Source organism: Cygnus olor, chromosome 15 (assembly GCF_009769625.2).
Source record: "Cygnus olor isolate bCygOlo1 chromosome 15, bCygOlo1.pri.v2, whole genome shotgun sequence".
Lineage (NCBI taxonomy): Eukaryota > Metazoa > Chordata > Aves > Anseriformes > Anatidae > Cygnus > Cygnus olor.
The window spans coordinates 10503467-10526008 of NC_049183.1; the positions used below are offsets into that span (position 1 = coordinate 10503467).

Here is a 22542-nt window from a genome sequence, read left to right on the forward strand (position 1 = left end):
AATGATGGATGATATAGTTTACTACTTACAGTGCATTTTTCTTTGGTGATGTATGGCACCATGATATTGAAGCATTAGGATAACTCCTGTGTAGATGGCTTTGGGATTTCTAATGTATCCCACGTGAGAAAGTTGACTAACACATGGCCTACACTAGGAAAACAGCATAGTTTCGACACCAGAAACTATGTCAAAACAACTACATCAATAAATCTTCCTGTATCTTATCTTACCATTTTTTTTCCTAAATCAGTTATAGAACAAGTAACTTGCTAGGCTGTTCACCAATGCAGTTGTGGTTTTTCTTTTTTTCCGCCTCAGTTTTACCCGCTATAGAAACACTGGCAAGACTGGTCAGGTAATACTGTCCTGCATTTTAGGGCACATGGGAAATTAGTTGTTCAATTAAATTGCCATTATGCAAAATATTACTTTTTCTTACTAGGAATCTTACTAAACTGCTTTGCACATTATCTGTAAACTACTTGAGTTTAATTCTGTTGTTAGCTCTTACACAGTATTTCCTTTTGTACTTTCTAGTGTTTTGTTTTCCATTTTTTCATAGGCTAGAACAAACAAAACAAAAGTTTTAAAACAACAAACCAAATCGATTTTAAAGTTTTTCATTTTTTAAAGAACGTGCACGTTTACTTAGCAAAATGAACATTCTTGAATGGACAGAAAGTTGTATCAATGTTAAATAATGTACTAAAATAGTTTGTTCTATCTTTACCCATGTAGATAGTTAATGTATTTTCTCAACTTACATTCATCCTTTTACCCCTTAGAAAGCAGAAAAATGTGTTGAAGAGACTTATTCTATCTCTCAAATAACTTTTGGTGAAGTTAAAAACAAAATAGATAAATATACTTAAAAACACTGTTAAAAACATTCTTTTGATGTATCTTACATAAAAAGGATCATCTTCATAACACTTCTACACACACAAAAAAAGCTGGAAACGTACTTTAATGGAGAGTTAATGCCCTTACTAGAGAATTCTCTCATACATTAAAAATAGTACTTCAAAGAATTCTTAAGAATTCTTTGAAACATTACAAAAAGAGTATTTTGTAAGAATAGTGTATTTTTGTTGCCTGTTACACTGGACATTTTCTTAAGGAAACTGTGTCTTTTTCACCACAGAAAGGAACACGTCAGGTGGAATGGGTGAAACAGCTTGCATGAAGGATGCTGCAGTGCACGCTGTTCCTTTAGCAAGAGCCAGAAAGTATAATCTTCCTTTGGGAATTAAAATATTAAAATAATAACCTATTCAATGCATATATACTCTTCAGAAACATGAGGTAAAAAATTAAAAATAAAACCAAACAATCAATCTGTGAGAAAAACCAACAGAAACAGCTAATCTACAGATTTGCTTTCTGAAGAACATACAGCAGAGGTATGCATAGTGTTCCATACCTGATTCTCATAGGTCTCTTCCTGGTATCTAATAGGAACATCACCTGAGAACACGTAGGTGTATACTTGATGATCGCAGGCTATTCCCCAGCAGCACTGCTTGACAGCAGAGACCCGTTTGAATTCCAGCTGTGTATCCTTACAGAGCTCCCAGTGCTGGCCAACAGTGGACAGAGTGTAAACCCTCCCAAATATGTCAACAGCCCACAGAAGTGAACTGGACATCGCCATGTCTGAAAGGCAAAAAGGAGGTATTAATGGAAATGACAGTTATAAAAAATGAATGTCGAACCTACTGTTCTGCTCGGATCCAGCACCAGTCAAACTAAAGAGAAAAGTAGAGAATGATCTTTTATAAACAGCCCATGTGAAGCTGACAGACAGATCTCTTTGAGTCAGAGCCACACATCGGTCTGAAAATTCTTGTGAAAGACCTTGCTACAGCCACTCTTGTCCATCCTACAAGACCTTGCAATGTTAATAGGACAGTTTTGGAAGGCTGAGGACAGAAGCCAACAGTGAACTGAGACACACTGATGAAGCAGCACGGAGTGTTTCATAGCAGAAAGCTTCCCTCTCCACAGCTGGTCATGCCCTACACACACTGCTCATCTCAGGTGCACAAAGCCACGATGTCTCATGGTACCTCCTTCTCAGCCTCCTCTTGCCATCTGCCAACATAGCCACACAAGTGCAAGGGAAAGAATGCGAAGTGAGAATTCTCCATAAACACACATATAGTTTTAGTCTGTGGACATCTCATGCTTTCAGACAGATGTTCGAGGTGCTACTGCTACCAGGAAACCTCTTTCCAAAGCATGCTGGTGACCACTCTGGGATCTAATATTTATTTAATATACATAGGTGTGATATTTATTTAAGTATACACAGAGCACTGTTTGACAGCAGACAATTGTTTGAGTTCCATTCCAGTTTTATCACTTAATAAGCTGCTATATTCTGGGCACTGAAGCTCTCCCTAAATGGAGGGGTCAGCATTTTCTCTGAGGTAGGTGTTGGCCAGTCCTTTCAGAAGTCAAGAAAAGCTGGCTTATTTCTGCCAGCTGCTCTCTGGATGCCATTAAACCCAACAAGTTTCAGTTGCTCTGTATGTACGACAAAACTAGTGATGCGTATTTTGAACTTCGCCTCCAGTTCTATAAATATGTAGTGGGGGACCAGGAAGGGAAAGGTAAAAAGGAGAACTCACAGCCAAACCAGTGAAATCTGGCTTAGTCACTGTGGAACGCCGCTTCCATGGTCAAGTGGCAACTTTGCTTTCAACAGATGAGCCTGAGGAAGCTCGCCTGCCTGCTTTCTGACAGGTAATTAGCAGAGATGCGGGGGGGACTTGTTTGCACCTTGTGCTTGAATGCAGGAAAGAATCAATGCACATCTGGAAACAGCTAAGCCAGTATCATGACCTGCATGGTAAATGCACAGGTCCACCCTGGGAGGATGCTTCTGAAGGCAGGAGGAACACAAAGACCCATCTTCTGCTGTGCTGGAATTCTTTTATTCCTAGTGCTGCTGCTGCTAAGTACCTACAAAACTGGGTCCGTCAAGGAAAAAAAACGGTAACACTGGGAAGAAAATCTACAGTAGTCAAGAATGAGTGAAAGCCAGGGGAGGTCACAGAGCAAAATTCTCCTGCTAGTTGTGACAGCATAACTATGATGAATCCTCTGGTTTGGGCTTCTTGGTTTTGTTGTTGTTGTTGCTGGGAGTATCAGCACTCTGTACTTTATCCCAACTCTGCAGTACAAACCGTGAGAAGTTAGCCTTGCAGGACAATCTTCCTGGGAATCTTCATTTGAGCTCTCAAAGGAAAACAGTAAGACAAAGATAATTTTGTGTTAGGAAATAGAGGTGAGAAATAGGGCATGTATAACTGACTTCACTCTTGGATCAGCTATTTATCTTCTTTATCTGCATTTTTACATTGGTAAAAAGAGGTTGGTACAGAAAGGCAAAATGTGGAAAAATTGAATGGGAAGAAGTGAGGGTGAGGTGAAAATTATGTATCACTGGGAAAATAAAGCCCATGAAAATAAACCTGTTAGTGTAAGCATTGAAAATTCTGCAGAACAGTCTGTAATGGAGAAAAATATGCATTTAATGCTGAGCAACCAGAATACCAGCAAGTCTGGAGTAAAAGAAGCATTATGGATAATGCAGTGAAGAGATCCACAGTCAGATAATAAAGAAAAGTGATGCCTGGGTGTATTAAAGATGGGCACATATACAAATGAAGGCCTGGGTCTGGAACCACAGTCCAGGCAGGCAGAAAAGTGCCTGGAACAGTTCAGAAAAAGGCAGTGGAATTTTCAGATATCCCTAAAATGATGAGGTTAGGAAGAATATAGACGGATATGGATGGGATGGAATTAAGCTAATCTGAGAAGATGCAACTGAATATTCAAGACAGCTGAAATAAGCAAGTTTCTGGATATTCTTTCCTTTGAACTTGTCAGACTGAGTGTTTAGAGAATCATGGGATGTGAAAATGCATTTGGGGTTATTAACTACCTTTAAGAATTAAATCTAGGCCCCTTTGCACTGGCAGCGCTGCAGAAGATTAAGACAAACGTTGCTTGGCTTTCAAGGACGCTCCATGCCGCTGGCTCATGCCTGTCGGTGAACACACAAGTTGTCCGGTGGTCTTGGGGCGCAGGAGGGCCAGACCCCCACCAGCTACGTTCCCCTCACCCCTCAACCTCGCCAGGCTCTTCTGATACAAGCAAAGCTATTTCAACGCAGAAGGCACACTATTCCAATGGAGAAGGCGTGCTGTGGGATGAAATTCCCCACTGCCTGCCCTAACACCGGCTGCTACCAGCTCAAGAAGAACATCCCCGTTACAAAGCCGGGGGAGCTCCTCGGGGGACACGGCTTCAGGGGTGGCCTCGGCGGCGGCTGGCAGCAGGGCTGTGCCTCCCGGCAAAGCACCCACCGGCACCCTGAGGTGACGGCAACCCACCGGAGGGACACCGGCTGCCGGAGACCCGCACGGCTCCCCAGGGCACCACTGCGGCGCGGCGGGAGTGCAGCCGGCCGCACGCCGCCCGTCAGCCCGGCCCCAGCCCCTCCACGTTTCCCCCCCGCGGCCTCAGGGCCAGTGCCCGCCGCTCCCCTCCCGGCCCGGGGCGAGCCCCTCACCTGCCTCCCGCCGGCCTGCCCCGCTCCCCGCCGCCTGAAGGAGCCGCCCGGCCCTGCCCGGCCCGGCCCCGCGGGGCGGTGACACCGCGCTCCCTCTGCCCGCGCCCCGCCGCCATTACACGGCCCCGCGGGGCGGCGGTTCCTCAGGGCCCGGAGAGGGCCCTCGGGGCCGGCCCAGGCGGCGCTTACCGTGAACAGCGGCCCGGGGGCAGGTGGCAGCGGCCCTCCCTGCTCAGCGCTGCCGGCCTGCCGCAGCACTGCCACCTCCCTGCCCAGGCGCCTGCGTGCCCGTCCCCGCCGCTGCCATCCCGCCCGCTCGCCTACAGCGAGCCGGAAAATCCAGCGCGACAGACGAGAACTTCCATCGGCTGTTGGAGTTACCAGGCAGGAAGGCAGGCTGCACACAAAGATCATTTCCTGGCTTCGCTCAGAGATGCAGCGAAGGAGGATGAAAAGTCAGGCATCTGCTTCAGGCCTTTCTCACAGGGAACCAACCGGCAGATCTGCTGTGAACCCACTCAAGGGGCTCCTAGCTGCTGGGTGATTGGAATACATCTGCCTTGCTCCTGTATTTTCAGAGGGAGCCAGGTGTGACGTGCACGTGAAATTCTCTAGCAGGATGCCTGTGTGAGGAAAAACCATCCTGCCTGGGACATTTCCTGTGGGGCCATGGAAACACGCCTCACATGGCTCTGATTTGGTCCCTTTTGCAGATTGGTGCCTAACCTCAATGCAGAAATGCTGCTCCCTAGTAGTGTTTTTATCTGATCATTTCAGTAAAACATTTTTATAAAGACCAAGTACTGCTTAGGTCATAAGAATTTCATTTTGCAAGGTCTATTGTCAGTTGTGTCTCTGATACATTTGACATTTACTCAGTTCAGCTGCCTTTTTAAGCAGGTGAGATTGAGACTTGTTTTCCATTGGAGTTGGATTGTAGAAGAGCTTAAGGCATATTTTCTGTGATTTTCTCTCAGTTTGCATTCTGACCCGCAGTCCTGTAATCCTACACGGTGGCAGCAGGAATGACCATGCAGGGAACTCACACGACAAGCCATTTACAACCTGTAGAGTTCTCTCACACTGATTTTAAGGAGGAACTTTCATGTGAGGCCAAACGTGCATTATCCATGACACTGGCAGCACACAACTTCTTTGTGGCCAGCCAACAAGGACAGTGGCTATGCTACACCTGTGGTTTGATGTAAAAGTTAGGCAGGATGCCTCCTTTGTGGAGGCTCTTTCTGGGTGTCTGATGCTGAGCCCTACTTTCTGCAGTTGATGCTGTTACAACAGTGACTGCTATTTGGTAAGGAGGTAACAAGAAAGATTTTACAAAACCAAATAACGGGTAAATGCAAACAGATTCTGGGCCAGATTTTTATTTTGCTGCCTGCTGGAGCAGTGGATTTTGTGTGTTATCTGGGGCATGGCATGAACGTGAGCCCCATGTCCTGTTGTCTGTGGATGGCGCTCTGAGGCCTTGCAAAAGAGTGAGAAAGTATCCAAATACCCTCTCCGATTTCTGGTTACAGTCCAGCACAGGAGGAAACAGCTTCAGTGAACCACGCTTCACTTGCTATGGCCGCTAGCCCTTGTCCACTGCGATTTCTCAGTTTTGCCCGTAATTGTAGCGCTCCTAATGCAGGTTGCAGCGTACCATGGCAAAGCCTCAGCTGCACAGAAGGTGCAGTCCGAAGGGGCCTCCCTGCACAGCTGGGACATGGCCCCAACCTAGGCAAGGCCGGACCTCAGGTATTGACTTTGTGAGTCTGTAAACCTCTTGTCCTGAAGAAAGGTTTTGCTCCATCCAAGGCATTTTACACCACATTCCACTGTCCTCTGGCCATGGCCCTGATGGGCCAGAGGTGGCTCTTGTGGTTTCCCTTCTGCCTGCTGGCTCTTCCCCACTTTCCCAAATCTCACTTCTTCAAAAGGGGGATTTCTCACCACCACTCAGTGTTTGTTATAGGGAAGTGCCTTTCCCCAGACGAAGAAGCCCTGTGTCGCATTGGGCTGTAGATTTCTTGTGGAAGCCTCCCACCGCACAGAGCATCAGCGGTGACACTGGGCAGGGCCGGAGGGGGAAACAGGGCAGGGATGGATCTGGGCACCCTCATGCAAGGCTGCCTGGGCCCTGGGCTTCCCCTTCTCAGCACCTCATTTCGAGGCCTGCCAGTGCCTGTGCGAAGGGGCAGCCTGCGGGACCTTGACACCACGGGACACAGATCAGGTGCTCACAGGACAAAGGCGCAGAGCAGAGGGCAGAGCTGTGAGGACAACAAAAGACAGGGAAGAGCCTTTCAGCATGTGGCCTGAACAAAGTGCTGAGAACTTCGGTTTTGGACGCAGGGCTGCCCGCCGGTGAAGCCACGGGCAGTTTCCATCGGGGACAGCGCGGCACCCCTCGCTCTCCTCACCCTCCCGTCAGCCCTGAGCCGCCAGCTTTCCCCGCCCCCTCCCTCACCGCCCCACGCTGCTCCCGCGCCGCTCCCCCGCGCGGCCCCTTTAAGGCAGCCCCTCCCGCCCCGCTCTCGCTCCCCTCAGCGAGGCGCCCGCCCCGCCGGAGCCGCGGCGTCACGTGGGGCGCCGTCTCGTGACCGGCCGCGAGCGCAGCAGCCGGGGCCGCCCCCCTTCCCCGTTCCCCCCCCCCTTCCCTTCCCCTCCCCTCAGGCGCGGGCCCCCCTTCACCCCCCCGGGCCGCGGCGCCCCCGGGCGGGCGGGGCGGGGCGGAGGGCGGCGCCCGACAGCCCGGGGCGCTGAGGGGAGGGCGCCGCTTCCTCCTCGGGCGGGCAGCGCCTCCGCCTCCTCCTCCTCCCGTCCCCTGTCCCCCCCAGCATGGACAACAAGCCCCTGCTGCAGGAGCGGCCGCCCGCCTACAGCCCCGCCGCGCAGGGCGCGGGTTACGACTACGGGCAGAGCAACTACGGCGCTATCCCCGCCCCGCAGCCCGGCTTCCAGCCGCCCCCGCCCTACCCGTACCCGGGCGCCGCGGCTGCCGCAGGTGGGTCTGAGGCGGGGGGGACGGGGACGGGGAGGGGGCTGGCGGCCTCTGAGGGGAGGCTGTGGGGGCAGCACCCCCTTCATGCACCCCTCATACCCCCCACAGCCCCCTCATACCCCAACCCCCCTCACACACCTCGGTATCCCCCTCAGGCACCTCACACAACTCCCAACCCCCTTCCCCAAGCCCCTCAGGCCGGGCGCTGTCCCCGCGCCTCAGGCCGCCCGCGGGCCCCAGGGCAGGGCCGTGGCCTGTAGTGCCCGGCGGGAGGCGCTGAGGGGGCTCCGGGGAGGCGCTGCTGCCTCCCTCCTTCCTCTTCTTCTCTTCTTCCTCCTCCTCTTCCTCCTCCGAGGGGCCCCAGGTGTGCAGGGCTCCGGTACAGAGGCGCCGCCCCACCGGCGGGTGGCTCCTAGGGGCGGGGGGGGGATAACGACAGCAGTGAAGTGGCCCCAGGAGAAAACTTGCGCTCTCTGTGCTCCCTGCGTGGCTCCCCGGTTCACGTTTGTTTTGGTCTGGTGCACCTCAGGAGTCCTGGAGAGGCTGGAGCAGGTGAGGGGTGAGTCAGTCCTGAGCGCAGTTACAGAAAGGAGCCCGTCAGGAGCTCTGTAGTTGTAAGGGAGTGCTGCTGAAATGGCAAAAAGTCTGCCGAGCGCAGTAGGTGCGTTGGGCAGAACTGTGAGGTAGCAGGTAAATCTGCCAGTAACTTGGGATGTTGTGCTACAATACAGATATTACTGACGGTTGGCCTTTTGATTTTAAAATAGTGGAGTTCATGGGCTTTCTGGTGTGTAATGTGACTGAAGAGAAATCAGAACTGTGCTCTGGGAGAGAAGCGCAGGATGGATTATACTTGGGCAAAGTGTGTCTTAGCTGTAGGAGTGCACTGCATACATCTAACCAGCCCTTTAAAAACATTTATGTCTTTATTTTTCACATTAATGTAGTCTCCAAGGGCCTGTGCTTTTTAAGTACAGTTGTTCAAATAACACATTCACTAGCCAACAAGATGGGTTTTGTGAAAGGTTTTATTTTCTGTGCCATGCAGTTTGTTTCCTTTCCACTTGCATCCTATCACTCCTACCTCTCTATGTAGCCAAAAATGTAAGGTGTGGAAGTTGAGCTGGACACCAGAGGAGAGGAAGACTTTGTTTCAACTGGTTTGTCTGCCAGAGTGGGGCATACCTGATGCGTAATGTCCAGAAGTAACTCCACAATCCTCATTTGTTTAAACTGTTTTTGTTCAATGTTCAAACAGCATTGGAACAAACTCTTAAAGTTAATTATTAGCTCAAAATCCTTTTTAGATGGTTAAATTGTGCTAGATACTTGGAGTTATGAAGTGGTTTTGCTATTAGATGTGCTGACCAATATGCTTTGATTCTGACTTTGAAACATTCTTAAAGTTGTTCACCAAGACACTTCTATTTTTTTTTAAAGTGTTCTGTTTCTGTACTTTTCACTGAACTATTAGTGATTTCTGTGCCTTATACATGGTGATTCAGTTGTTTTTCCTCTTTTTAGGATATGCTGTTCCTCCACCGACATCACAGCCAAACTATTCGAGCACATACACCATTATTCAACAGCCTGCTACCACCACTTCTGTAGTAGTAGTTGGTGGCTGCCCTGCCTGCAGGTAAAATAGTCCTCTAATTGAGAAATAAACTGAGCCTTATGTTTATATTTGAAACGAGACGTATCCATGTAGTTGCCTGGTTCTTTGTGTGTGTATGTCTGTCTTAGAATTGAACTAACTGAAAAAGCACTAAAACTCAGCAGTTCTTTAATCTATGTAGTATGTCCTAATAGGCTGTAGACAACTGCTATAATTAATACAATAGACTTCATGCAAACATGCATCTGTCTGGTATGATGGAGGAAGATCTGTAGGCAGTATTTTTAATGAAAAGACAATTCAGTCACAGGTGTAGAGGGTCAGCTCTTGGGGGAGAGGATGATAGGAAGTCCTTTCTGATACATTTATGACTAGTGATAGCGAGTAGCATGACTTTATTGTGAAATGTTCTGTGATCTCTGACCGTCGTCAATTCTGGTTATCCGGCAGTCCCGTGGAAGGGCTTCTGCTGCTGTGGTGAGTGTCCTCATCCCCACAGTCTCCGCTGTGCAAAACCAGGCAAAGTGGTTGTCAGTGTTGATTAAAACCCTATGATACTGATGTTTTTAAAAGTTCTCTTACTTTGTAAGTCCCTTTACTGCAGAAGTATAGGAAAACTAATAAATCTGATTCAAAGTGTTGATCTGACAAAGCAGTAAAAATGAGGAAAAAAAATGGTCAGCTCTTAGTTAGAATGGCAACTTAAGGGCAACTTCCCCTTCAGTGATCAACAGCCATAAAATAAGAAAAGGGAAGGAGGCATTCTGTTTCACATTAGTGCTGTAAGTCTGCAGTAGTTCTTTTGCACTTCTCAGTTCTCCTCCTCCCAGGATATTAACTAATGGGTGAGGGCAGCCAGATTGCTGCTGGTGCAGTTCAGGCGTTTGTGCGCCTGGCCAGCTCTGACTCAAATGCAGAATCATTCCCCTTCTGTTAAAACGTATGGGAGTTACCCTTGTGGTGTCTTATGAGGAAGCACTTTGTATTCTGCAAGTCTGAGCCTTTTCTTGTCCATTTCAAAACATGTAGGAAACAGACTTGCTAGCATAGCTTAAATGATACGGGGTTTCAGTGCTAGGAAGGTGATGGAGATTGTCTTAGTGATGGGGACAGCGCCTCTGATGCCTTTTGGTTGTGTTAAAACTGATGTGTGTTTGAGAGTCGGTACCTGCCTTCAAAGGTCGATTCAAATAAGTATCTTGTGATGTTAGGTTAAAGCAGGTGCATGCTGAAATTCCAGCAGTTAAGGCTGAAAAACCTGTACTAGCTAGAGCTATTGATCTAGAAGATGTATGTTTTAAACAACGAGGGAAAGTAACCTCCGAGCTGCTGGGAGGATGTCGTAGATCCTGCTACTTGAGTAATTACATTAAAATGCTCATGTTTTGGCTCAACCAGAAGACAGGAAAGATGTTATGTGTTGTCTGGTAAAAGGCAAGCAGTGTGTTTATACAGGTCTTCTGGCCTTAGAATCAGGAAACTTCAGAAAAAAAAAAATTGAAGTAGTCTTGTGTGATAACGTAAGGTTGGTAGACTCTTGCTGCTATTTTTTAGGATTTTTTTTCCTAGTGGTTATCCAGAGATTGTCTAGGAGATTCCTTTGAAATGGTCATTTGCAAATAAAGAATCTAATTCTAGTATCCTTTCAGCCAGATCTGGAAAAATGAGCAAGTTTCTGAATCTTTTGTAAGGTGCTGTTAAGTGACCTGACTTGAAAAGCTTTTTTTTAAGTCATCATCCTGGTGCTACTGGAAGTAGTCAGTGTTTTTGAGAGAGAGAGAGAGAGAGAGAGAGAGAGAGACACACACATAGTGTAACCACATTTTTGCTCTTAAATCCTCAAGTTTTGCCTTAGTCTGTGAAAAGAAATCAGGTGTGAGACCTGCTGTAGGGGTTCCTTTGAGGCACAGTACTACGCAGCTTCCATGTAGGACCCACCTACTGTTGATCAGGGACTCGCAAGGACCAGCACCTAGTAACACTGTGTCATAATTGTCTTTGCACTGTGTTTTCCCTAACAGTAGTGAAAGAGTCAAATTTGGGGGGGGGGAGGGGAAGCTCAGACTGGTGGTCTTTCCTTTAGTTAAGGAGTTGATAGTCTAGTGCCTCAAGAGAAGCAGCAGCGAGGCTTGATGGGAAGCATAATACTAGAAATATTCACAGGAACTTGAAGCGTCAGGCTCGTGTTCTGAAAGGTTATATTGGTTATTTACTTCTCTTTGAGAAAGAGCTCGTAATCCTCTTTGGCTTCTCAACACCTTAAACGTAGCTCTAGTTTACTTTCTTGGCCTGGAAACCTATTTTGTGATGAATGCAACACGCAGGTAGGTTCTGAATACATCACTGAACAGAAAGATACTGAAAGGGCATTGATAACATAAAAAGCTATTAATAGTGCCTAAAACTTTTATTAAACTGCCAAGACAGTTGTCTTGTTACTCCTTGGATTTGAAGTTGTGCATGATTATTAGAGAAGTCCACATGCTTTAGACTGTGAGGGGGAAAAGGCTTGTTTGTGGCTGTGGAATAACGTAACTGATGGAGAGGGCTAAAGCCCATCAGCAGGATTTCTGCAATCAGAAACACAAACCAGTCAGCTCTATAGCATGGAAATGTTGCTAATTGAAAAAAAAGATGCCATTTTCAACTTAAAATAGATGATTTTGAGGAGAAACGTGGTACTGATCTGTTATTTTGGTAGGAGTCTGTTTTATTGCAGATGCAAATGATTTTGGGGTTTACAGGCTAGCTACAGTAGCTAGGTAGCTAGCCCTCTTCAGGCTTAGTTTGTGGTGTGAAGTCATAAAAAGTACAAAGTATCTCTAGAAGTAGGTAGTGTGCTCCTGGTCACCATGTAATTGCATTTTATTTTATTTATTTTTAAAAAATCTCTGAAGCATTGGTGTATCTGAGGGATGACTCTCCTGCCTTGTGAGCTGTACCTCTTGCCTAAAGTTATTCGTTAGTCAAATCATCCTCATTCGTCCTTGTTGCGTCCAGTGTTGCTTTCTAATTACAGACTTCAGCCTTGCTGCGTTCCATCCTTCTTTGTGTTGCTAAGAAGTCTAGGTGGCTGCAGTACTTGTAGTGTGAGGTCCTCTTCCAGCCCAGCCCTGATGTACAGAGAAACTGAGGTGCGGAATGTTGTCAGTTTTAGTGCTGGTAGTTGACATGTAAGGATTAGCCAAGTCTGGCTTTTAAACTATGTTATGTTCCCAAGAACAGCTTGAGTCATTACAGCCACTAACTTCAGAGATCCAGCCATGTAATTTAATTATCTTTTTAGCTGGGAGAATGCAGCCCGGCTGCTTCTCTTGTGGTCACTTTCATTTTCTTTTTCTCCATCTCTCGTCCGTGGGTAGAACAAACTGCAAAGGAATGTTTGCTTTTCTGTTTCTTAACAGAGGAAAGATCCATTTAAAAACTGTGACAAACGTGCTTTTGATCTGAAGTTTGCAAAAACTGGTTCTTTCAAAATCTGGGCAGAGCCTGTGATTGGCCCTGTTGGGTGTTTATGTTTGTATTTAACACGAATTGGGTCCTTTGAAAGAAAGGGTGAGGGAGAGGACATGCCACTGCGTTGTGGTGGCTTTCTCTTCTGATGATTATGAATTACCTGCTTGAGAAGTATTACAGTGGGTTCCAAATTATGGTAATACTGAAGCTTCTTCCAGGATTGAAGGATGAGGGACTACTGATCTCTTAGAGCCTTCTTCCTGACAGAGTGGTGTGGGTTTGTTTGATTTTTCGATTTGATAAGGTAGTAGGTTCTCAGATTTTGGTTGATATTTGTTTTTATTCAATTAAGGGCATCACTGCTGAGAGAAGTGTGTTCTGGAAAAATTGCATGTAAATGATAAACTCCTTCAAAATGTCAATCTTCTGCTTGCTTCAATCACAAGTGCTGTGTGTGGTTTGAGAGAAGCTCATTCAGGGTACAGGATTTCAGTAGGTATTCACAATAAATAACTTTATATAAAGATTCTTAATGTAACGTCTTAATATGTACTGGCTAAATAGTCAAAGAATAATAATAATAAAAAAAGCTATTTATCAGATGTACTTTCTGTCCTGAAGAAAAGCTGGGGATTTTCAGTTTCTAGCAACAGGCTGACATGCTACAGAGATCCTTTTGAATCTTGTGAGTAAAGCCAACTTTGAAATACCATTTCAAGGGTGCTATAAAGAGTAGCAGCTATAATAGTGCAGCAGCTCATGACACTGCTTTCTGTCACAAAGAAGCTCAGCCTGTGCTGAATCAAAGTAGCTTCCTTATAATATGCAGCTTTTTGTAAACGTATGCTGTTTGGACAGATTGGGGTGTTCATCCCTGCTGTGCTGTAATTTGGTGGCTGGAGCAGTTAGGGCATGAAATTCAGCAGTGACTTATGCATGTGACTGTGAAGAAGAAAGCCTTGATACAGCAGACTTGAGCAGATGCCATGAGTCTGCCACTCGGAATTACTGCCTAGGATAGCTGTAACTTTTTTTTTTTAAAAAAAAAAATATAGCAGAGGCACACAGAGCAGAGGCACACAGCTACTCTTATAGAGCAGAGCACACAGCTGCTCTTATAGCAGAGGCACACAGCTACTTAGCAGGAAGTCTGATACCTAAGCCCAGAAGAAGAGAGGAGGTGGTGACCCTTGGAATAGGGTCCCAAGTGAGAACAGCATAGTTTCATAGCAGTTCTGAGGATTTTTGTATTACTGTTTTGAACTGATTGGTGGAAAATAATCAAAACACTTCTTTTTCTAATAAATGAGACTTTATGCAGTTAACAAGATACATCAGAAATATATTCCCTAGGGACCAGATCATCACTCTTATAGTGGCTGTTAACTCCCAGTTGGCTGCTGGGCCTGAGCTGATAACATTTTTTTTTTTTTTTAGTGTCACCATTTGTCTTGGTGTCTGTACTCTGATAATTAGAACTTCTTTGTAGCAGTGAGGAGGAAACTGGTCTTGTTTGCTAGATGAAGGTGGTAACCCGAGGTGATACTAACTTGGCCACGTTACATGATGAGTGGTGGTGGTGGGGAAACCACACAGATCAACAACCATTCAATGTGCCTTCAAGCTGAGGCTGGAGGAACTGGCACCTAAGTGGAAACTAAAACTGTGTTAGTATACCATCAGTAGTTGTATCTATAGTTATAACTTTTTTTTCTTCTGCTGCTTGCATGTGAAATTTAAACTGCTTAACCTAGCTGCTTTTGTTGGATTAGCTAGGATAGACACAAGGAGAAGCTATCTGTTTGTTTTCACGTTCAAAATTAGAGGTCTCGTGTGCAACTTCCAAAGTCCCTGCTTGTCCCCGGTCTGACTGTTTCCACTGAAATCTAAAGTTAAAGACTCAACCAACCTTGGAAGCAGGAGAAATTGGGATACTGTTCTGAAAATTCCCCTTGCTTGATCAGTCAGCGAGTATCTGTGTGTAAGACAGCTGGAGGCACCTCTTAGTAAAGTGTAGCTTCTTTTCAGGTCTTGCAGAGCTTATCGTGCAATCAGAATGCTATCTTGGACTACCCAGGCTGACCCTTGGACTTCATTTATAAGGGATCAAAAATGCTGATAAGCACACATCTAAGTACTGTGATGTAGTGTTAAGTCTCAAAATGCTCGTGGTAAATTGTACTAATATTGTGTTTGCAAATCTCCATGTTGGCTCTCTGATCCTGAGCACATGACTTAATGTTAATGTTTTGAGACTTATTTCCAAGAAAAGGTTTGTCTGAAAAGTAATTTGGTATTAAATGCTTGTCAGTGGGAATAATTGACCTTGCTTTATGGAATTGGCATCTGCAGTATAGCTTAAATCCAAGACACTGCTTGCAATATAAATAAACCTTTCCTCTTTATTTTTAGATTGGGAGTGGTGCAGTTATAATCAGCTTTTATGTGGTTTGTGTAGAACAAAATTTATGTTTGGTTACGTTAATGAATCTACAGTTTGAATATGGAATCTAATTACTCTGTAGCTCAGGTAAGATACACAAGCACAAACTAAAATATTCATGTTCTCCTTTATAAAAAGCTTTTTTTCCTCCTTCTAAATTTAGTAACTGGCTAAGCAGAGACAGTGACTGGATAAGTGTTCATCTAAAATTAGGTGGTGACACAAATCAACAGAGACCAGAGCATGCTTGTGGAGTTAATGCTGTAGTAGCAGTCACGCTGCTATGGAGGTGCTAGGAAATGACTGAAATAACAGGTATGTTGTGGGGGAGGTCACAGAGATACACTTCTGCTGAGCTTCCCAAATGAGCGTCACCTGGAACTGACTTAGTCTGTTCCCTGGTTGTGCTGGCCCTGGTCCTCCTCTGCTGCCGAGCCAGCTGTGCTTCCTGCTGCTTGCTTCATCCCTCTCAGACCTTTTCCCTGGTTCTGGTGTTGAGTATGGATGGCAAGTTGTTGTCGTCGTCTTATTTCACTGGCATTCTGTGTGACCAAAGAACACTTCCCGAATAACTGTGTTTAGGGGGAAGGGAGTTCAAAGTAAATTCTATTTAAGGTGTCAGGGACGTCTGCTGACCAGGAGACCTGGGCCTTTGCAAGCTGATTAAGAGGGTTGATGGTAATGGGTTAGACAGCAGTCATCTATGCTTGGGTTTGCAGCTGCTCAGGGCTGACCAGAAGTACCCTGACTGATCCCTCTTTAATGTTTAGTATGTTTATACCTTAAGGCCAAATCAAAATAAGGCTGCTTATACTCTTAACTAAACACATTGGTGTACTTGTCACAAAGGTAGACTTCAGGGCAGGACCTGAATACGAAATTATTAAAATATGTGGCCGTTCTGAATTTAACACCGATGTCCTTTCTGTTGCTGTATCTATAACCAGTCTGGTTATGTCTAAAGAGTTTTGAATCTCCTTGTGTTTCAGTCCTGTTAGCGTATTCTTCCCAGGAGATGGCAATTCTAGTAGCACATCTTTTCCCTGGTGAATGAAGTTGAAGGCATGAGATCCTTGTTTACTGACCCTATTCTTTAATTATAGTCTAATTTTGAGGGTTCCTTACAATGTAACTGTACAGTTTTAGTGTCTGGATGTGCCCTAGCAAACAAATTATCATGAAGCTTTCCTATTAGCCTTAAGACATACTGTGTAAACTCTGCTTGTGCTCAGTATGTTCAGGTAGGACAGCTAGTGGGAAATCTCTGGAAGCAGGTGTTAATAGGGGGTTCTTCGCCCTGCTTTCAAAGTCAGTCTAGTGAAGTGTCTCTTCTTTGGGTTAGTATGCCCTGAACTTGACCTAGCAAGCCAATTTTGATGTTTCCTGACTGGTTAGTAGTACACAGCTGACTTGGGATTAGGACTTGAAGGTCGGGTAGCAAGGACAAATTGATGGAGGCTACCTTTTCTCTACTATTATTCTTCCCTTTTGACGCTCTTTATTAAGACACTTTCTTTTTGTAATGAGGACCAAAGCTGCATATATTAGTCAAGATGAAGCATTAATAATCCAGAGCATACGGAAAAAATATACTTTGTGATATGCTCTTTTATGGTGTTTGCCTGTTTTCCAGTTGTGACAGTGATGACTTGTCTTAATTTTTTAATAGCTCCTTCCACTCTTCTTTCTTCTACTACCTATCCCCTCTGTTTTTCCCATCGATATTTCAGTTTCCTGGGGAATGCTTTCTGGTGGGAGAGGAAGGGAAGCAGCCACCACTGCCACGGTCTGAGGGGAATCCTGGGCTAGAGTTCTTTGTGGCAGAACCCAAGACACAAACTGAAGAGCAATATTAAACAAGCTGAGCAACTCTGGTGTCTGTAGTTTCTATGAGTACTGCTTGCTAAGGTGATGTGGGGAAGATGCAGGGCAAGTGCTGTGAGTCAGTGACTAACGTGCCAAATCACAGGTGAGCTCCTGCTTTGCAGCAGGGATGGTCTGGCTCCTTTTTGCCTGCTGGCATGTAGTGTAGTTCGTCAGCACTTTTCCTATGGAGGTAGAAGTGGTTTGCGTGCTAGGTGGGGGAGACACAAAGCTTTTCTCTCTGACCCTCATAAACCCACTGGACGTACTTGTCATCAAGCCAGCAGAAGTGAAAAGGCTACAGCTGTGTGCATCGGTCCCACAAGAACTGCCTGCAGTGTCTTCTGGACAGGTGTGGAGCTGCCAAGCCTGACTACAGAAGAGAGCTCGGGTAAACTACATTGTGAAGACAACTGGTAGTGATTTTTGAGACATTGCTCTTGCTCTGCTGTGTCTGTAGTCAATGGTCAGTGCTAAAACTAGTGGGAGTATTAGGTATAAAAGTGGGATTCCGTGCTTTAAGTCCTACGTTCTTTCAGTCAGGTGCTCATTGTGGCAAGAATCAGTCACTGAATCAAATTCAGAATCCTGGGAGATAAGCTGGAGCAACTTTCTGGCATGGCAGTCTGTTTGTTTAGGTCTTGTGGAGAGCATCCTGTCCTTCTGCAGAAGATGTAAAGAATATTTACAAAGTAAAAGGCTGCATCGTTACCTTATGCTTGATTCCTTGCACATATCTTTTGCTTTGGTTGGAGAATAAGATACTACTGATACCACAACTACTGTACAAAGTACTCTGTGAATGTTAGTGTCATTAGTACTTGCAGTATTAGCAATAATATCTGTGGGTGACAAGCCAGAATCATTATCCTTTACAACGTGTCTTGACTCTACCGGTGTGCTGAATTTGGAGATTCCATCCTGGAGAAAGATGGTTCTATGGATTTGGGCAGCATCACAGGTAAAAACTTCAGCTGTACTTTAAGCAGATGTTGATATCTGGATTTGGGAATGGAAGTATGAGAACAGGAGCTAAAAGGGACTGAAAGGAAAGATGAAACTTTTCCCATGTCTGAAGAGGCTTCCAAGAAGTGCTATGGAGCCTTGTGGGGGGAAAAAAAGTGGTACCTATACCACTGGGACTAAATCTACAAAATTTGTGCCAGGTCTGGGAAAAATGGTAGGATCACAAATCCTGGAGATTTTGTTAGAACTGTAGAACGCTTCTTCAGAGCTGATCTCTCATTGCTCTTATGTCTTTGTACACACAGGTGTTAGTGTTCAAGAGTAATCTTCTGTTCTTGTAGCGAACTAAGTGCTCACATGGACAGAGGGAGCTCTGGCAGTGTGTGACTGAGAGGCAACAGAGGTGGTGTGATGCTGAGGTTGTAGGATTAGCCACTGTGAGCAGCGCAGGCTACAAAACTCTTGAGTCAGGATACTTGTGTGCTGAGACTACAATCAGTAGGATGAGTAGAATGCTAGTCTACATCTCAGCTTGTTGCCTTAATGGAGTCTTTTGGAATTACTGCTGGGATCAGCTGTACTCTGAGAATACCTTACACCAAATAGAAAGTCAACTTCTATCATGCAACTCTGTAAACAAAAGGACGTTCAACAAAAGGAGGGGACTGATGCTGAAATCCTAAACTGAATGTGAAGTTGTGTAAGCAGCAGAGTATCAAGAACGCCTTGAAAAAAGCCTTTGGCTTCTTATGATGGTTGAGGAGAAGGGCAGCAGCTCTTAAGTTAAAAACAAGATGTAATGTTTTAGTCAATTGCAGTAAGGGAGAGGTCTCTGAGACTGCATCTTCTTTCCTTCACTTTATTCACTTGTACAATAGCCTGGGACTGCTCTGTAGGGAAAAAACAACTTGTTGGTCTTGGCACCTTGCCTGTTGCAGCATGTATTTCAAGGTCACTTAGCTTGGTTTGTTGACTTTCACTGTAGCAGGCAATCAGAGGTCACTTCTTGTTCAAGTGTTTTGCTAACCTCCAAATCTTGATTTTTATAGCTGCTCAATTTTCTTAAGTCTGAATGCTTAGGCTTTTCTGTCTATATTAATTCTGGGGGACACTCAAATACAGCACTTCAGAAAGGGTTAGGGACTGAAGTTATATGTCTGTTCAGCTATTTTTCTGCTGTGACACAAAACTGCTGAAACAGAATTCTTCTCGTGTAGGGTGGTCATTCAGTCAGGCCTGATCTGGAGCCACGTGATGTCAAATAGTAGGTTCTCCTGCAGCTCTACAAAGACTTGGGATTTTTGAAATAGAAGCCTGGGAACACCTACTGAGGGTTATTTTAATAGTGCTGCATGTTTGGCCTTTTGGATTATTTCTCTAGCTACCAGAAATAAACTTGCTAAACAGCTTATGACAGTAGTGCTGCACCTCTGAGCTGTTCTAGTGACTTAGAAAGCCTGAATGTGAGTAGATAGCCTAGTCCTGTACACACTTACTTAATTGGCACTTTCTACAATGAAGTGCTGATATTTAAAATACTTCTACACTCAATCTATGGCTAGATTTTTTTTTTTAAGTCCCTCTCATCCTGTTGATGTGGTCAGAGCCCTAAGTGCCCGGTGTACCTAGCCTTTCACATGTTATATGGTCTCATGCAGTCTGAAGAAAGATCTGTGGCCATCTGAAATAATGCATTGGCAACTGGAGACTGGTGTTTTTAGTTTTGCTTTTAGTTTCTCACTGTGCTAGTCTGCTAGTGATAGGCAATAAATTATGTTAATCTCCCTGTGCTGAGTCTGTTTTGCCTGTAGTGATAATTGGTGTGTGATCTCCATGTTGTTACCTCAACTCTTCAGCCCATTCCATCGTATTTTCTCCCCCTTTTCTTTTGAGGAGGAGGAGTGAGAGCAGTTGTGGTGTTACCCAGCTGGGTAAAACCACCACAGCTCTTCTGGGACTTTGGTTTCTGGTGATCTTGATGCAATAGGACAAGAAGTTCAAGTCATGTTATTAGACATTCACATGTCAATAGCAAAAAAGGTTCTTTTGTGCCTTTGTGCTAAGGAAATGTGGAGCGTTTCTAGTAAGACTGCTTGCTTATATAACCTTTGACATTGCCAGTGAAGCAACTGCCATATTACTTCTGCTTTAATTGTTTTCTTCTGTCACTTGACTTTCTATGAGGCGGGGAGTTGGGAGATTTCATGGCTTAAATAGAAGTCTTGCTGCTGTGAAAACATCCTTTTTGTCAGCTGATTACTTGGAAATACTTATCTTTAAAAAGATACTTTGCACAAAGCTACTCTGAACAGTGTATGCTCTGTACAGATACCGATGGTTCTGTGCGGTGTACCAGGGCTATTTGCAGTAGAACTGAATTACCAGAGCATCACTTCTGGGCAGAAGTAACTCAATATTCTTTTTATCTGAGGTCACTTCACATCACTACTTGATGTTTCCACAAACAAAGTGGAAAACTGCTGCCTTCCTCAGTGACAAGCCTAGCTGATGAAACAGACTTATACTACATGTAGTTACCTAGTTTTAACTTGCCTGGTGAAAGCATGAGGTGGATGGCTGACCAGAAGCCTTTAGCCAGTGTTACACAACTTCAATTCAGATCTTTCTGTTAGAAAGAAGCTGAGAAAAACACTCCAGATCATCAGACCAAAACAGTCAGAAAGCAAGGATTATTATTATTTTTCCTGAAAGAGCTCTAGTGCGCATATCCTCTGGGTGACACGAGGCTGAATGAACTGAGAGGGTTCACACTGGGATATTGTGGAAACTAGGTAGGCAAAGCATGTGACACAAGCGTGACTGCTGCCTGTTGTGAAAGACCTAAACAGCTGAGAAATGGAGCTGTTTTGTTGACCTGAAGTAACCAGTATAACACTGATAATTAAATAAAAGTTATCATCACAGATTAAGGTATTTTAAAAGCACACTTGTTTTCATTTTTATGAGGATATTCTTTAGCTGGTAGTAAGGTTAAGTTCTAGGAAAGTTTATCCTTACCTATACAGAAAAACTTGACCGTAGAAAGGGCTAGCAAGGAAAAAGGTTTGATACTTGCTTTACTGCTTGTCCTGACCATTTGATCTGTCAGTACTGTGTAGTTACTTGGCAAGGTTAGTTGAACTAGCATGCAAGAATACAAGAAAGGAGCCGTGAGTTTCAGATCCTTCAGGGACCAGCTAGTAATAACACGTCAGAAGCTGCAAAGGCTTTTGTGTTAAAGCTTTCTGAATCTGAGAGCACATGTGGCTTCAGTGAGTTCCACTGTGTATCTGGTGCTGCACCTGTGTGTGTTTTTCAGTGTACTGGAATTAACCAATTGACACTACTGCTCAGAGCTGTGGTGGCTGTGTCTTGTGCTAAGTACCAGTCCTGTTTTCCTGTTTTGTGGTGATTGATAAAGAAATGTCTGCTTTCTGGAACTGAAGTGGTATAATTCAAATTATCCTGTTGCAAGCTAATGGCATAAAAGACTCTTAAAGAAAAAAAAACTACATGCACTTCTTTTTGCTCAACAAAATGTTTTTTTTTTTTTTTTTTAGTGACTATCAGATCACAAAGTGGTAACTTTGGGTTAAACATAGTGGGTGTCTTTGACTCAGTCTGTTTTCCGTTTTTACAGGGTTGGCGTTTTGGAGGACACCTTCACCTGCCTCGGTGTTTTGTGTGCCATTGTATTCTTTCCAATTGGGATTCTGTTCTGTCTTGCACTGAGGCAGCGAAGATGCCCTAATTGTGGGGCGGCTTTTGGCTAAAGGGGACGATCGTGGACGTGCTTATGGAAGCTACAACTGTTAGCATACTCTTTCTAATGTAAATGTCATGTACAATCATTTTATTTGCTTCAGACCTGTTTTTGTAAAGTGTGAAGAAATTTAGTCTCTTGCATGTAATTTAAACTTAATCTTTTATGAGCATGTGCATTGCAAAACATGAAAACCCAACTTGTTTTCCATGTTTAGTGGCACCTCTTGAAAACTAAATAAAACTGCTTTTCCTTTTTTGCAATCCTCAACTTGTGGCTGGGTTATTACATATGTGACTAACGTGTCTGATAACATGTAGTCTGAAAGTGAAGTTAGTAATCCTAGCTACAACTAAGGATGAGTGTCAGGATCATTATGATGACAATAGTCATGTTTTAGGGCTGTACTTGTTGGAACATGCAGATCCCTTCATCCTGAGCCTTTCTGAGGAAAGTAGTGCAAGTACTGTCTGTGCTACCACTGTGTAATGGACGTGGCTGAATAGATACCGTCTCTTTCTTCTGAAGGCTCAGTACAAGCCCTGTTTTAACAAGTGAAGGTTTTGCTTATGGACAAGCGTTACTTCCAAGGGGTTGCAGTAGCAGAACTGCTCCTGCTGTAGCAGAAGCTTCCTAACATCATGGAACTAGTGTTCAACAACACCCATAACTGCTGACTGAAGCAGGGAGCTCCTACTGAAAAAGAGAGTCTGGGGCACTGCTATGGGCCATGACTAAAGATTTATGCATGTCAAAATATTTAATTCTGGTGCTGAACTGTTGAGGGCTTGTAGTCTAGTTTGATGTGCCTCTCTCTAATAGTTTAGAAAATTGGTGCAGGTGTAAG

The 22542-nt window shown here is 44.8% G+C and overlaps 2 protein-coding genes across 7 annotated transcripts in view; one reads left to right on the forward strand and one right to left on the reverse strand.

The window, feature by feature from the left end:
• The window catches only part of TECPR1 (tectonin beta-propeller repeat containing 1), a 28744-nt gene extending 21402 nt beyond the window's left edge, over nucleotides 1–7342 (reverse strand). For 2 of the 6 annotated variants that reach the window (XR_005824725.1, XM_040575263.1), the window contains exons 1-2: nucleotides 4775–7342; nucleotides 1427–1659 (exon numbers count right to left, since the gene is read on the reverse strand). Coding sequence is in view for 4 of the 6 variants with exons in the window: in XM_040575263.1 (XP_040431197.1) it covers nucleotides 1427–1657 (231 nt within the window). In the remaining 2 variants the exon portion in view is untranslated. Of the gene's footprint in view, nucleotides 1–1426; nucleotides 1660–3955; nucleotides 4058–4585; nucleotides 4651–4774 lie in introns of those variants that run through there. The other 4 variants (XM_040575262.1, XM_040575265.1, XM_040575266.1 and 1 more) reach the window with 4 other exon arrangements.
• On the forward strand, nucleotides 7318–21965 carry BRI3 (brain protein I3). The gene is made up of 3 exons (XM_040575270.1): nucleotides 7318–7589; nucleotides 9111–9225; nucleotides 21573–21965. The coding sequence occupies exons 1-3, from the start codon at nucleotides 7424–7426 to the stop codon at nucleotides 21703–21705; spliced, it is 414 nt and encodes a 137-aa protein (XP_040431204.1). The 5' UTR covers nucleotides 7318–7423; the 3' UTR covers nucleotides 21706–21965.
• The last annotated feature ends 577 nt before the right edge of the window (nucleotides 21966–22542 follow it).